Below are 16344 nucleotides of genomic sequence, written 5' to 3' on the forward strand. Positions count from 1 at the left end.
CGAGAGAATAAGAACTTTACCACACTAATAGAAAAAAAAAAAATTAATAACCATGAAAGTGCAGAAGCCACAAAAGCGTGATAGATGATAGCTGTTTTCCTGAAAACAAGCAGTCCCTTCCCACTGGATCTCATTTAAGTGATCTGGAAGATCATTAGTGATCCCAAAGCATGGAAAATGTTTTTGCCATGCATGTCTATTATCACTTCATAGGTACATGTTAGCCTCTAAGCATCATTTATATCAATTACGAAGACTGACTTATATAGAGAATCAAGAAGGAAGGATCTTGGATAAATAAATCATCTCTTCAAATGTGTCATCTTCTTCTTTGCTTTGCAATATATCACCATAAGTTATCATAAGTCACCAAAAACTCTTTCCCTTTTCATCTTTTAGACTTTTATGATATCCCGAACTTCAAAAGGAAACATAGTCCTACACAAGATATAAGTTAGCTTCAGACTTTTCCATAAAAGCAAAACCACAGACAGGTTTAGGAGTCGCACCTTTGGTCGACAATTATGTCCTTGCTTCCACCAAAGTCCATTTTATTTCGTTAAGAGGATAAAACTGATGAAATATTATTCTTTGACTTCCTATACAAGCATAAATTTTTCATCCTCAGAATTACTTTGATGAGACTTTGTCTTATCATCAGCAACCAATGTTTCAGCTGATTTGATCAAGAAACTCTAACAACTGATGACTACGGTCTACAGGAAAAAAATCTTCAATAAAATCCACCTGAATTCATGGGGGTTGCTGGGCTGCATACCCATACATTAGACTATGATGTTGAGTGCTCCTAATATATAGCTGCACTGTTTCTTGCGAGTAGCTACATAATAGCCTTGCACATACAATGTTTATAATTGGTACTCTGACTGGCACATATATGTCTGTTTCTTTCATGCATCAAAGAGTTGCATCTATAAACTGCCTTAGGGTGATTCCGTTCCTTCCATGTCTCATGGATTGGAGAGGCATACAGTTGCTTCAAGGAGTTATTCAATCTCTCTTTCCAACCATCATCATACTGAATCCCAGAGAATTCGAATAGATCTAGCAACCCACTTAAATAATTAAAGAAAAATCTATTCTTCTTTCCTAAGACTAGCAGAATGCACAAGAACCACAAGATCAGCTTTGATTAGTCATCAAGAGCTGCTACAATAATGAATGCATTACAAAAAAAAAAAAAATCAACCAGATTGAGATGACACTATATGCTTATAGAACGAAAAACAACTTTCTGCCATAATCATCACCTTTAATTGCCACCATTACCATCATTAAAAAATAATTAATTATCAGGTATGCAAACTAGAAAGGGGGTCATGTTACCAGCCATCCAGGCAACAATAATCCAACACTACTTGCACATGCAACCCTACAAAAGTATTGGAAAAACATCTCTTCACATTTTACTCCCAAAACCTAGACTTTTGTCCCATTAACCACTTATAGGAGCCCATTTTCACAGATGCTTGATTTGGACATATCCGAACACCAGACTGCAAAAATCATCCATTTAGACTCCCATTCTATATTCGAGGATTCAGGTTATTTTTTTCAGTGTTAATAACATCATGACATTTTAATTTCTCAATTCCCAGGAACCTTTTAAAGCAAAGATTTCCAGAATAAATTATCTCATAGTATTCATCCACAAGGTTGGTGTGTTAGAGATGCTTGTTTTAACTTGATGTGGAATATTACGTTCTCATGACATTTTTCTTCTTGCAAGCAGAATATGCCAGCTTATCTATCCATGGATGTGATCCTGTCCTAGCATGCTCCTATATGAGCTTCAGAGGACATTACCTTCTACTGGTGCTGGATATTAGTACAATCCTGTAACATAACTTACTCTAGCCTACCAAATTAATGCTTTTGGAGCCATTTAAACATTCTTCACATTACAAAGGCAAGCAAAAGATGCATCAGGAAAGTATTTACTACCTTTAAAAGAAGAAGCAGGCGGTGCCTTAATGCTCGATCATCTGTTCGGTCCAACAGAACTGTAATATGAGCAGTACCATCAAAAGGGCCGACAGTCTTATAATGCTGTTCATACACAATAGTCATTGCCCTTGCACAAAGCTCTCTTACTGAAGAGCCACCACCTCCACCAAAGCCATCCAATCTTCCCATATCGCACCAGTCATCAGATGGACCCAATTCATCAGGAACAGCACCATCTACAGTAAGCCCCGTGTCAGCATCACACAAGAAACGATGATATAATGCTCTAAAAAATGCAACTGGGTCTCGAAGAGGAAAATCCTGTGCTCGGCCACTGCTCCCACTCTCAAGCAGCAAACGAAGATAATACTGCCCCACACAAACTTCCTTCGATAAGCTGGGGTAGCTAACTGAAAACTCAGCATAGTTCCAAGATATTTGGGGTGCACTATCATGTCCACTCTTAACCTCAACCATTGCACCTCCCGGAACAATGTCCTCTGATCGTTCCTTTTCAACATCTAGATTATGAACTTCTGCTTGTAAAGCCTCCCTCAGCTCTTGCCTGGTACGTTCATTCCATATTAAATCAGGTCTGTTGTGATCCAGGCCAAATGCTCGCCAAAACTCATACCAATTACACAGTAATCTTCCAGATCCCACAGGAGTGTTTTCTACAAAAACCTGAGCAGGGGCGGGCAGGTCAGAATTCAAGGAACCAACAATACTAGCTTCAGAGTCAACTGAATATGAAGCATTTGAATCCAATATTTGTGATACACTAGTTTGGTGGACATTATCGGCAACAACAGCCCCTGAGGCAGCATTAAGTGGTACAACATGGGATGATTCAACAGTCTGATTTACACCTGGGAGGGTAGAGGCAGGCACTGGAAACTGCCCAATATTGGACTCTTGGGCAGATTTTTGATAGTTTTCTGGTCCTGCTGAAGCACCAACAGCTATCTGCTTTGATAAATCACCATCTTCAACATTATTAGATGGAGGCATTCCATGTTCTTGAGATGTTATGCCTCTTCCAAAGCGGCCCCTTCTCTGCTGCAGTATGCGTCTCTGCCTCCTCCTAGTAAGAGGTGCTTCCTCATTTTGAGAATCTTCAAAACTTCCATCAGAACGTGTATGCAAATAAGCAACAAGCCCAGGAGGAAGAACTCTTGACAGCAAAACAAGGGCAGGTTGATAAGAATCAGCCCAAAGAGCTACAAGCTGCCGACTAACATCACGGCGCTCACCAGCAAGAAGGAAAAAAGCATGCAGCAAGTGCCTCAAGAGAGCACCATCTCTCAAAGCAGCATCTCGCATAGATTCTGCCGCAATTGCATCCTCCTCTGCAATAGTACGCATGATGACAGCTACCGTCTCTCTTACACTTCCAGCAGGGTGTCCAAACAATGCAAACAACCGACGCCGCAAACCAGCAACTTCACGTAGTAATTCAACAAATATAGTATGTTGAGTTGTTTCACCATGAGGTTCACAAAGCATAGCTTCAAAAACTTCCACAACTGACATTGACAATAATGGAGACACAGATGTGGGTTTCAATCTGTTGACAAGGATAGTAACATAATTCTGATGCGCAAAAAGTACAGATTTGGTATGCATGTAAGTCGCATGCTGCTCTCCCTTTGAGTCCATCAATATGTTAGCATCACCGGGACCGCCACCAATGAGCATAGCAACGAGTCCTGCTGCCTCAGCTGCTACTCCCTCTGACCCATTCCTGAGTAGCCCCATAATTCTCCCAACAGCAGCAGGAAATGACATCACATGTGATGCCGCATTTCTTGATGCAAGTAACCTACGCAGACATGCAATGAACCCCATAATCGTTGCTGCCGCTTTTGGTGATGGAGGTGGAGGGGGTGGAGCTTCAGGAGGAAGGTTCGGTGTTGCTGGAAGCATTGTAATTAAAGCCATCAAGACTACCTCAGGCACTTCAATGTTAGGAGGTACTCCAGTATAGGGTATACATGCATTAAATTCTCTTATTCTACGCCATAACTTTGCTCTTGAACCAGGGACCGAACCCCCTTCAGCTACAGCATCTTTGGCAGCAGCAGCTAGATGCTTTAGATGCATCGTTGCAGTTTCCACATCAGCAACTGAACGCTGCTGACCAAGAGGAAATTGCTGCGACTGAAGACAGGCTCTTGCACAAGGTGGATCTATGCGGTGACCAGGCATGGTCAACCTTGGAAGCACGGGAACAGGACATTGGCCCTGTTAGGATTGAAATTAAGAAGCATGTCAAACATAACATAAATGATCCAGTTGCATAGAGTGAAGACAAAAAATAGCTAAAGAAAGGAAAATAGCTAGAATAGGAAAATGATGCACAAATGGTATGATACATGTGCTTACTGCATGGATGAGAGACAAATGAACCTACCTCAGTTTGCAAAACATCTCGAACTGCTGCAAGCAAGTTATCACGGGACGTACTTGCATACACCTGGAATTGCAGTCACAAACACATTTAGAAAGTTTCCTTCATGATAGGCATCATTAGGTAGCAGTTACTTACATGAATAGGGCATCCATCATTGAATTCAACTGCAAACATCTGTGGCTCTTCCGCGAACCGAACAAGAGAACTTACTGCAGATAACGGTCGAACAATAACAGCCTGGATGGCCCCACAGAAATTTCAGTCAATGCGAGTGATAAGAATCATTGTAAGTAAAAGAAAAACTACAGCAATGGTATAACGAATAACAGATCAATTTAATAAACCAGAAGACAACAATAGCCATTGGAGACAAGAAAATCGTGCTTGAACAATAAAGCTGACTACATGTTAGCTTTTAAGTTATAGCAATAAGAGCACAGTGCCCTGAGTGATCAAGATCTCCTTAGTTACCAAAAGAAGATTACTAAACAAGCATAGTTTTAAAAAGTTAACCCATTAATCCACACTAACAAGGGCTTTTAACAAGCTAATTCGTATTTGAAGCACATTCAAATAACAAGTTTTAAATCATTAATAGCTTCCTAGCAGAATCAGGAGGGAAAAAAAAGGTGATGCTCCAAATACAAAAGTTACATGGTCAATTGTCTAAATTAAATGCAAAATCAAATATAGGAAACAAAATATATCATTAACAATTTTATAAGAGCATGGAAGCATGGAAGCCAAACATAATAGCTTTGACATTTGAAATGTATATATATGAGTGTGTATGTGTGTGCATATGTATCACTGCATCTCTCTCTCTCCCCCCCTCTCTCTCTGTCCCCCTCTCCCACCCACCCCCCCCTCTCTCTCTCTCTGCATGTGTGTGTCCGTAACTACCTCCATGCCCCCCTCCTTCCCCCCTCCTTCTCTCTGCATTGTGCGTTTGTAACTACCTCCATGCCTCAAGCAGCTATACCAATTTAAACTTAAAGCAGCAAAAAACTTGGGGGTACCTCATAGTTATCAGGCCGCCTTTCGACAAGTGAAACCTTTGTAAGAATAAGTTGACGCGATACAGAATCACCTTGCTCTCCAAGTCCTCCCTTGGGTCCAACTCCCAAACTTAAGCTCTCAACATTAGCGGTTCCATGAGCAGCAGAACGTAACCTTGTCACAGACCATCCTCCATGTGGGGTTTCATCTGCTCCAACTGCCTCCTTGGCTGCAAAATACAATGAACTATTGAAGAAATTAAACTACGAATATCATGGATACCAGTACTTAAGATAGCAAGGAAGAGTATTATAATTTAACAGCGTCCCAAGAAGTCATTATAGTTGTATAAACAATTAATGAAGTTGCATTTCCTAGGAAAAAATGTCATTCATACCCTTATTAGTTATTTATGATTTCTAGAAAAATTATAAAAGTCGGTACTAAAAAGAATCAAAGTTGAGGCTATTTTCAGGAAAAATCTGCTTCAATCAAGAAATATACGAGTAATTCATTTTTCCAGATCATGGGAACTCACACAGAAGAAGAAGTTTGATTCTACAGTGATGGAAAAGTTCCACTGGATGATAAGGTCAACCAAGAAAACCAAACAGATTGATGCAAAAAATTATAGCAGTTAAATACTATTTGCGTTATTTAAACACCATCGAACCACCAAATATTGAAGTTTAGTCTCAGATGAAGAGCTGCATGAGTTGTCTACTTTGCAGATTAATATGTCCTATTAATTTCGAGTTTTATGTTTCTTTACATACAGAAACTAAGTGGAAATTACTAATTAAAAGAAAAGAAGGTCCAAAAAAGGAAAACGGAAGATACAGAAACAGATTGGGGAAGGAATAACACTTAGGTTGGAACAACTTTAGTCAACAGTACCCAACCAACAAATTATTACGCACTCATGTCAATCATTTTGGCTGAGTCTGACAAGTTAATTGTGTCAGTTCACACAAAACTAGTACTCTACTCATTCCACAAATTTCATTTAGTATTTAATTGAAAGAAGCGATGCAGGAAACGATGTACTAGATATGCTATGTGATCAACTTGTATTGAGAGTTGTCAAAGAATGAGAGAAGCAGTTTGGGCTATGACAACAACACTTTTATAAAGGATGCCTAAATGAACACGCCAAGGCTGATAGTCTCATGCCCACATAAAAAACTGAGAAGTGGAGCACCAATGACTATTTTGTTTGATCAACCAATTGTGGTTGAACTCAAAAACTGCAATTTGAATTAATGTTTGATAAGTGCATCTAATACTTATCTTGAACATGCTGCCGGGTACTAAGGAGCCATTATCTACAGTGAAAGAACTGAGAAATTTCATCTCAATGTAAGTAATTTAAATATAAATATATGATAATTTCATCCGACAGCTCGGATATGAATTATAAATTACAAAGAAATGAACAAGGAGCAGAGGATACTGAACTTTCTAGGGAAAATCACGTCTCTGGGACATCTAGCAATAGTCAGTAATAACATATAAATTTCTAAGTGGTAGGGGCTAGAAATATGCTCACAAGTTTTGACATCCTTAGTTCTACAATTCTGCTTCATACATATACCACTCTGTGTTGTTTTTCAAACATATTATTTAATTTTAAAAAAAAAATGATAGAAAAGATTTTGTTCCTTTTTAATACATAATACCATTACCTTACACCCAAAGCCCGTGCCTGTTTCCAACCTCACTGGAAGGAGCTAACTCAATGCTAGATGAGTAGTAGATGGATTACAACATGAAAAGCACATAGAACTTATGTGTATTGGAATATCACCTCAAAACGATTTTAGTCCTGGTCATGATTCTCTCTCTCTCTCTCTAGGTGGTGGTGCAAAACACTTGATTTATCCAACAAGTAACACAATATTGACAAAAAAACGACTATATCATCCAGCAATAAAAATGTTTTCTTTCGTAACCTAGAAACCTGTTTATAACATAAGAATCCAAGTATCAAAAGCAACTTATAAAATAGAATGTAGAAGCACATTTCAGGCTTCTTCCAAAAACATACCCCTTTTCTTGATAAAATCTGCAACTGTCATTGACTGAGAATTGTCGACCGATAACAACAAGCCAGCAGTAGATTTTGCAGTTTTAGTCTGCACAAAATATGATGGTTATATAACACAAGGAGGAAAAAGCAAAACTCTTTCTGCAGCCATCAACAATCTAAATTAGATAAATAGAAAGCGATACTTTTTGTAAAGGACTGAGAAGGCTCCAACCGTACCACATTGGATATAATTGCAGTGTTAGATGATCCAGAGGCAGCTTTAAAGGCTTTACTTTTTCTTCCATATAATGGACAAAGAACAAATCCTCCAGGTTCGCTACTTCTCTTTCCATACATGTCTGCCAAAAGTATGATGGCGGGAGAATCCATGTCTCTGAAATCCAAGCACCACCGTGGATCTCCAGATTGTCCTTCAAAAAGCTCAACACCAATGGCTGTAACTTTTAACCTCTGCAGAAGGTGGTTTAAAAACATTCGAACAGTCAACAACTCAGATTTCAATCATCAAGGAAATTGTTTGACAAAGAGCATCAGCTAACACTGAAGAATATTAGAATGCTTGTTAGTCCTTTGTTCTACTTAGAGGCCATGAAGGAGAGAATTATGAAATCTTGTGGTCCTAGAGAACAGCTTGTTATTGAAGGTATTGCAACGGAGATTGCAGGAGTGCAGATGGTTGCAATTCGCTCATTTCAACCAAAGAATCTCGACCTAATTTATCAAAACCAAGGAAGTAGTTTCACAAAAACCATGATCGCAAAGGATCCACTCAACTCAGGCTAGTTATTATATTCGGAAAATCAAGTAAAACAAGATATTGACAGCACATAGCAGGAGGGGAAAAATTTGAAGAAGGGAGAAGAAGGCAAGTTGACTCACAAAAGGAGCCCACTCCGAGGTCCTCCGCTTGAGGTGAAGAACAGGGAATTCCATGACCGGCCCCAACTTCCCCCACCTCAGCCGGTGCAGCTCCGTCAGGATGCTCACCCGGAACCTCGACGACAACTTGATCGCCTTAAACTTGCCCCGCCCATCGGTCCGCACGCTCACCGTGAACTCCTGCGAGCCGACATCATCCCCCCGCCCCAGCACCGGCGCCGCGCCCTCAAAATCACTCGACACACCGTACGAATTCGTCACGGCGAGGGTGGAAGGATCGAGGGTGATGATCGCGGAGCTGGAGATGCACAGGATCCGCTTGTACCTCCCCCGCCAGGAGTGCTTGACCACCATGTACCGGGCGAGGTACTCGGGCTCCTCAGCGACGGCGGGGGCCTGCGGTGCGGCAGGCGGGGTGGCTTCCGCCGGCGGAGAGTGGTGGTCGGCGGAGGCAGAGGCGGCGTGCCGGCTGACGAAATCCATCGAAGGGAGGTGCTCTAGGTAGCGGGTCCGGCGGGCATTAGGGTTCCAGAAGGCGAAGAGCCCAAAGCCCGGGCTCGCCGCGAACGGGCTGTAGCCACGGGACTGATTCGCCCCCAGCGCTTCCGATCTCCGCGAGAATTCGCACGGATTCCTCTCAGCTCCTCCTCTTCCCGAGATCAAACACCTAGGGTTTCAATCGATCGCTCCTCTTGCTTCGTTCTCTCCACCTTCTCTCTCTCGAATCGATCAAGACTCTAGGTTCTTGGAACCAAGAAAGGGCTTTTTTTCACCCCCTTCTTCTCTTCCTTTTTTTTTATTATTTCATCAGCGTTCGGGGGTTTATCGTGGTCGCGCGGCCGCCAAGGGAATGCGCGCGGCCGTTGGGGGCCTTTAGGACGGAAGAGGGCTGTCCGATGATGGATGGACAGCTAAGATCTGGAGGAGAGCGATTTGGCTTGGGCGGTGACGGTAGCAGGGCGGGCCCCTCGCGGGCTCTGAGCTCCCAATTGGAGTGGGAAATTGGGGCCGATTAAATTGGTGTTTCTACGGTAATTCTATTTGATGAACAGAGGTGGTGTTTGTGATAATGCGTTCCCTTATGGGTGTAATTGTGAGGTTTAAACTTTATATAGTTTATGCAGCGTATAAGGGGGAACATGTTGTATATAGCTAAATTCTTTGAGCAAAAGTGTTGATACATTACGGAACAGATTGAAAAGAGTTTTAGTGGAGCGTCCATAAGTGGTTTAGGTGAGAAAAACCATGCTTTGTAAACCTAGATCATTCAAAAACGAGTTTAGGGACATTTTTGTAAAATTTTTCTATTCACTACCCATTGGTTGATAAATTTTTATTTATTATTTTGTAAAGATTACATGGTAACACTAAATTGAATGTCATGGAAATATAAGTAGTAGTTACATTTAAACCTACCCGCATCTCTACACCAATGCAAATGTGCTAATCATAAGTCAAAATTTACATTGTTCAATTTGGGTCATTAAGGCAATGCAATATAAAATTTAGATATCGTTGGTCCAAGCCAGACCAACACTAAACCTATCTTTGCTAGAGTTCCTTGATCTATTGACTAATACACTACATACATCGGTCTTGGATTATATCCATGCACATGTTATTTAACATGCATCTATAGATACATGACGCAAATACATGTGCATCTTAAACATTCCTATTCAATGTTGCCAAAAGAAAGTCCTTATTCTCTTCGGAATTTTGGGAATAAAGTGCAAACTTTGATCTTTGATAGATGTTACCATGTGCAGGTAAAGTTATAAACCAGATTGTAGCCAAACAAAGTACATTGCATGAGTAATTATTTATTCTCTTGGATCAAAGATTTCTGTATGGCTTGGGATATACACTAAAAAGACGCCCGTTAGGTTATAGGATTTATAAGGAAACACTTAAATTAAATTCAAGTTATTAAGTTTCTTACAATTATTGAGAGAGAGAGGGAGAGATTAAAATCGCAAGCATAACAAAGTTATCATAGATCTGAAGGCGTTATATACTGACAATAAAAGGAAAAAAAAAAGAGAAAAAATTTTGCATCTCTTGCAAATTTGTTTTACTAACACTAGCTTTGAAATTTGGATGGAGAAAAGAAATAATCTTGCAGGAAAAAAGAAATGCAGAATTAGCTCAAGATCAAATTAGTTTCATGTATAGTAAAAACACCTCGATTGTAGTTTTAAGATGAATGGATCAAATTTAGATTTTGGCCCATGGATGGGCCAACTAAGTCTATTTTTAGGTACGATTGGTTTAACCTAGGATCATATCTAAGTTGGTTTAGTCTAACATGAGCTAATCAAGATTTCCAATTAGAGTCATCTAAAATTTAAGAATTGAGAAAATAAGTAGACAAAATTAGAGTGATCGAGCTGGTGAGATGGTACATTCCACATTGTTATATATTTGAGGGAAACTGAGTTCAAGAATAAATGCATTCATACATTAGGAATGGTTGATTCCAACACAATTATAATTCTATATTGTGATAGTTCCAAACAAAAATATTCACAATCAAGATATAAGGCTGCTTTGAATTATATTTTCATGGGATAAAGAAACCATTTACTAGGCATGACGTACTCGCAAACCATATCCATCCCTTTTATTCAATATTAAGTTTAAAAGGTCTAAAAAGTTTCTTATGTTGAAAAATAATATCTAGAACAAGGAGGAAGAAAGTTGGTATCATTACGTTAAAATAATATCATTAAAAAAGAAAAGAAGTTGTTGATATTCATGTGATGTCATACATTGGATGCCTCTGCTCCTAACCAATCTTTAAACCATAAAGCTCGTGAGAAGGAAGACATGGTAATAGTTAAAGGCGACGATCGTAATCTTTTTTGCTTTAGGTAGTAGGTTGTAATAGTCTTCCCTGGAGATTGAATTGAAAAATCAAGAAACCTATCACATCACATTAAGTATGTTTTTACCCTTTCAAAATCTCGAGTTTTGGAAATAAAGTTTAGACTCAATGTTAAGGGAGATGACCATTCAAAACACTAAGCATGCCAATGAGTAGCTTTGTACGCTAAACCTCCGAATTAGGACTGTCCCAACTAGTTAGATAAGTTATCCGAGTATATGGTATTGCACGAGAAATAAATAGTCGGGTATACTTTATTCACTACCTAGTTGTGACACGCTGTATAAACCGATGTCGAGTTTAGGTGTTTAAAGATTCTTAAATGCTCCTTTAATAACGGACCAGAGGGCCCCAGCGATGGTTCCTGAGGAGTTAGGTAAGAAATCTTGAACCAAACACGTCCTTGTCGAGTAACCATTCTGGGTGGCAACCCCAACAGTATGGAAAACCTTTTCACTAGACTGGAATCAATGATAGCCTTCTTGCACTAAGTGCATCATTTTGTATTTTCAAAGATATGGACTCTTCGTGATAAGATGCAAAGTAGATAATGAGAAAGGCAGCAATTCCGGGTAAGAAATTAAACCATCCACCTTGCTACTCGGTGCAAGAAGATGTTGCCATGGAAATTTTCTTCCTCGATATAAGTTGCCACTAGAGGTGGGCATTGGGCCGGGCCGCCCATAGCCCGGCACAGCCCGGCACGAAGCAGGTCGTGCGGGGCACAGCCCGCTTGCTACAGTAACGGGTCGTGCTAGGCACGGCTCATAAAAAAAGGGGCCGAGCTGGGTTAAGGATTTCTGGCCCGCGGGCCGAGCCCGGCATGGCCCATAAGGGCCTGGGCTGACACGATTCGTGGGCCAAGTACGGCACGGCCCGCGGGCCAGCCCAGAACGGCCCATAAGGGCCTGAACCGGGCCCGGCACGGCCCACAAGGGCCTGGGTCGGGCCACGGCTCGTCCCCCTTAAAATAAATGGGATAAATTTTTTCTCCCAAAATACCCCTCAAATTAGTCGTTTTATGGCTGTTGGAAGGGGCAAAATGGGTAAAAGGCCATAAATAGCCGTTATGGGCCAAAAAAATAGTCGTTATGGGCCACCCATAACGGCTATTTTTTTGGACAGACAGGCCATGCCAGGCACGGCCCGTGCCAGGCCCGGCATGGCCCGCCACCCCACGGGACTAGGGCCGTGCCGGGCTTAACCGGCACAGCCCGTTTAGTAACAGGCCGGGCCAGGCACGGCCCGTTTGGTCTGTGGCCCGATGGGGTTTGGTCTGTGGCCCAGTGGGCCTAGACCGGGCCAAGCCCGGCACGGCCCGATGCCCATCTCTAGTTGCCACCCTCCAATGCGAGACAAGATTATAATGGCAATTTAAAGTATGCAATGGAATCTTTTTTATTTTGACAGTTGTCCATGACAATTACATCACGACAACAACTGGTTCAATGAGTTATCACAATGAAGATAACGTTGTTATTTCACATCAAGCTTTTGTCTGCTTCTTCCAAAATTAGCCTCAAGGTTTTGACGAGATAATTCTGAAAAGAAAATTTTCTAATTGTAGACAATGGCAATTAAATAATAAATAAAAATAATAAAATTATATTGTTTAGTATTTACTATTCAAAATAGTGATTTATTTTAAATTGACAAGAAAATTAATATTTAGGAATATTACTTTAATTGGTGTGGAAGTTAAATTTGCCCTATAACTAGCTACTACAACAAGAAATAACTAGCTACTACAACAAGAAAATAGCCAAATAACTTTGGTATCATGATAACATTAATTGATATGTTATCATGATCTATAGTTTCAGTTCCAAGATCTACTACTAGATCTTTATGTATGTACAGATGAAGATTTCCCAAAATGTACCATCATCAACATAAGCCCCTTCTTAATATTGGCAAGCTTTCAAATCAATACAAACAAGGCTGCTATGCTTCAATCTCCCAAATTCAAATGATGCTATTGTAATGATTTTAAAAAACTAAATTTTATTCCACTTTCTCTTATATTTCTAGCTATCTAGCCAATTTGTTGTGCCTATTTGAACTTTGGATGGCCAGAGATCACATCTTGCATTAAAAATGAATTCCCGTCATTCAATAGTCAAGATGTAATAATACATGAAAATATTAAAAAACAAATGGCGAATGTTAATTCTTTTCATACGAATTCTTTCCAAATGAGAAGAAGAATTTGCTAGAAATCTAAACAATACAACTATACAAATAACACCTACTATTTTTCTCATTATCTAGAAGCACTCAAGTCTCAAGATGCATGCTTTTAACAAATATTCTGCCCATATTTTAGAGCATATTTGATCGTTTGGCGATTAGAATTATGTACTTGCTAAAAATAGAAATTATATGCCCCATTATTTTGAATAACTATACGGACTAAATATGCTCGCAATATTATTATGTGTCTTGAGCAATGGATCATGTGTAATTGTGCAACTTATGTAATGAAGTACAATGCTTCTATAAATCCTACCAAACCTTAGATAATGTGCAATAAAAAAAAGATATGATATTGGTACTTTTATTTTTTTGAAAAATAATATGGATAACTCATTTTAGACATCTGTTCTCTAACCCTCTCAAAAATAAAAAATAAAAATAAAATCGTTCAAAAATCCTACTTGCTTAATACAACCACTATGCCATTGCAAGAGTTAGGACAATTTTCAGCAAGAAAATGGCATGAAAGGCATTTCACCAAACTCCTAAAATCTCTTTCATCACAATAATTTGTTGTCATGGTTAAGTCAACCAGTTCTATCTTATCTGGTCAATATTTACTACATTTGGAAGAGAAAAGAGGACATGGTTTGAACCTTGGCAGCGACCAAAGACCAATTAACACACCACTCCCTACCTGGAGTTCTTGGATTCGTCTGTTGGGGGTGCATCTCCAAGACATCTCGATAACCTTTTTTTTTTGAAAAAAAATCTCGATAACTTCAACTAAAGTCTTGCCCGCAATTTCAAAAAAAAAAAAAAAAAACCGTTATCTTTCAATCGAAGCAAGGATAAGGAATTTGGAGAGCTTTGCGATCTGTGCGGTGGGGGTATCCAACGGCTACCCCTACCGTTTTCTGACTGTTTCATTTGTTGACCAACGGACCAGTAAGCCCAAAGTCAAAAAAAGAAAAAATGGAACGAACGAACCCCGACCGTTTTAGTTGCTCTCCGCTTAACATTCCTACAGCCTTCTACGAGAAACCCCGCCACCTCTCAACGGATATCTTAAATCCCAGCGACGATCGATCTGTCAATCTCTTATACCATCCTCCCCAACCCCGAACCAAAGCCGAGAGAGATCGAGGCAGCGGCCGAGACGAAGCAGAGATGGAGCGAGGAGGAGGAGGAGGAGGAGGATCAGGGGATGACCCGTTATCATGGAGAGGAAAGCAAAAGCGGAGCTCCATGGATGAGGAGACAGAGGAGGAGGAGGAGGAGACGGAGAGGTAGACGTCGGCTTCCTCTTCATTTCAAGAATGTTTGCTAATTCTGTCAAGAAATGTTCAAGAACTCAACCTCTGCTCCTTTTTCTTTCTTTCTTTTTTTGGCTCCACACACTTGTCTTAATCTTTCTTTTCTTCTTGATCTTCTTGGTTTCTTTTACTGCATCAGCCCAGCAGCGTCGTCTCCGGATCCTTTTGTTCCTGCCATCAGAGAGTCTATTGGAATCAGAGATGAAGGACCGGGATGCTATCCGTGGGCAGGAGCCGCAGGACTGAGCTCGGATTTTTCTTATGAACGCGAGGGTGAATCCTTTTCTCCCTTCTACTTTTTATTTCTTTTCCACCAATTGTGCTTAGTTACTAAAGAATTCAATTTATATCAAAAAACATTCTGTTTGGTTGAATTTTGAACAGGGTTTCTCCCTCCCTCCCTTCCTGCCTCTCTCTCTATATATATATATGCTTCCAACTATGTCATTGATACAAAAGAATTCTGTAAATAATGCAAAAATAAGAAGAAGCGTTTCATTTAATATACTTCTATCCATGCCTCTTTTACCAAGGAAATTAGGAGATAATGCAAGAAAAGGGAAGAAAAGTTTCATTTGGTCGAATCTTGGATAGTAAAGATTTCTCCTAGAGTTGGGCACTGGGCCGGGCCGCCCACGGCCCGGCACGGCCCGGCATGAAGCGGGCCGTGCTGGGTCACAGGTTACTGGCCCGCGGGCCGAGCCCGGCACAGCCTGCTTCGGGCCTGGGCCGGCACGGCCCGCGGGCCAGCCCGGCACGGCCCATAAGGGCCTGGGCCGGGCTGGCCCGCGGGCCTGGCACGGTCCGGACCTGGGCCCGGCCCGGCCCGATAAAAATTAATGCTTCATAAATTTTTTTAATAAATTAATAAATATTGAAAACTAAGGATTTATGAATATAAAGCCACCTTAATGGTGGGGGGTTTGGCATAGACCCCTACCAGTTTATTAATTTAAATCAAAATGGTACATGAAGGGAGGTTTGGACCTTGGTCTGACCTCCAGAATACAATAAGAAAGGGCCGAGGTTTGGACCTTGGTCTGACCTCCAGAATACAATAAAAATGTACAATTATAAAAAATTAAGAAATCTTACTAATCATCAGTGATTCAGTGAATCAGTATTCACTCTTCAGTCTTCAGTAGTGTTTGTATCATCATCATCAGAGGATGTTGTATTATGTCCACCTTTATCTTGAAGTCTTGCTTCAGCATCCAACCAATCTTTGAAGCAGAGAAGCATCTCCACCGTTTCGCCCGTCATCCTACTTCTCTTTTCGTCAAGAACACGCCGACCTGCACTAAAAGCGGATTCCGATGCTACCGTGGACATCGGCACAGCTAAAATATCGCGTGCAATTGCAGACATAACAGGATATTGATTTCTAACACTCTTCCACCAAGATAATACATCTAGATTCTCTATTTGATTTTCATCATATGCAGACTGAAGATCATTTCGTAAATAAAATTCTAGTTCACTACTTAAAGATGAAGAAGATGAAGATAAACTTGAAGCATGTGTGTCTTCTCTGTGCAATGAATGAAAAAATAGATGACGAACGAGAACTACTAGAAGAAGAAATAGAGGTTTGTATTTGTGTTCTAGATCCACGAATTTTTTCATCATATATAGC

At 40.5% G+C, this 16344-nt stretch overlaps 1 protein-coding gene across 1 annotated transcript in view; it reads right to left on the minus strand.

The window, feature by feature from the left end:
• Positions 1–9129, minus strand: part of LOC103714569 (dnaJ homolog subfamily C GRV2) — a 29225-nt gene extending 20096 nt beyond the window's left edge. Inside the window, exons 1-7 of the mRNA XM_008801860.4 lie at positions 8310–9129; positions 7647–7880; positions 7428–7515; positions 5401–5609; positions 4517–4618; positions 4382–4444; positions 1966–4212 (exon numbers count right to left, since the gene is read on the minus strand). Coding sequence (XP_008800082.2) covers positions 1966–4212; positions 4382–4444; positions 4517–4618; positions 5401–5609; positions 7428–7515; positions 7647–7880; positions 8310–8792 — 3426 coding nt within the window. The 5' untranslated portion in view covers positions 8793–9129. The remainder of the gene's footprint in view (positions 1–1965; positions 4213–4381; positions 4445–4516; positions 4619–5400; positions 5610–7427; positions 7516–7646; positions 7881–8309) is intronic.
• Positions 9130–16344: the final 7215 nt, after the last annotated feature.

This window comes from Phoenix dactylifera, chromosome 2 (assembly GCF_009389715.1).
Source record: "Phoenix dactylifera cultivar Barhee BC4 chromosome 2, palm_55x_up_171113_PBpolish2nd_filt_p, whole genome shotgun sequence".
Lineage (NCBI taxonomy): Eukaryota > Viridiplantae > Streptophyta > Magnoliopsida > Arecales > Arecaceae > Phoenix > Phoenix dactylifera.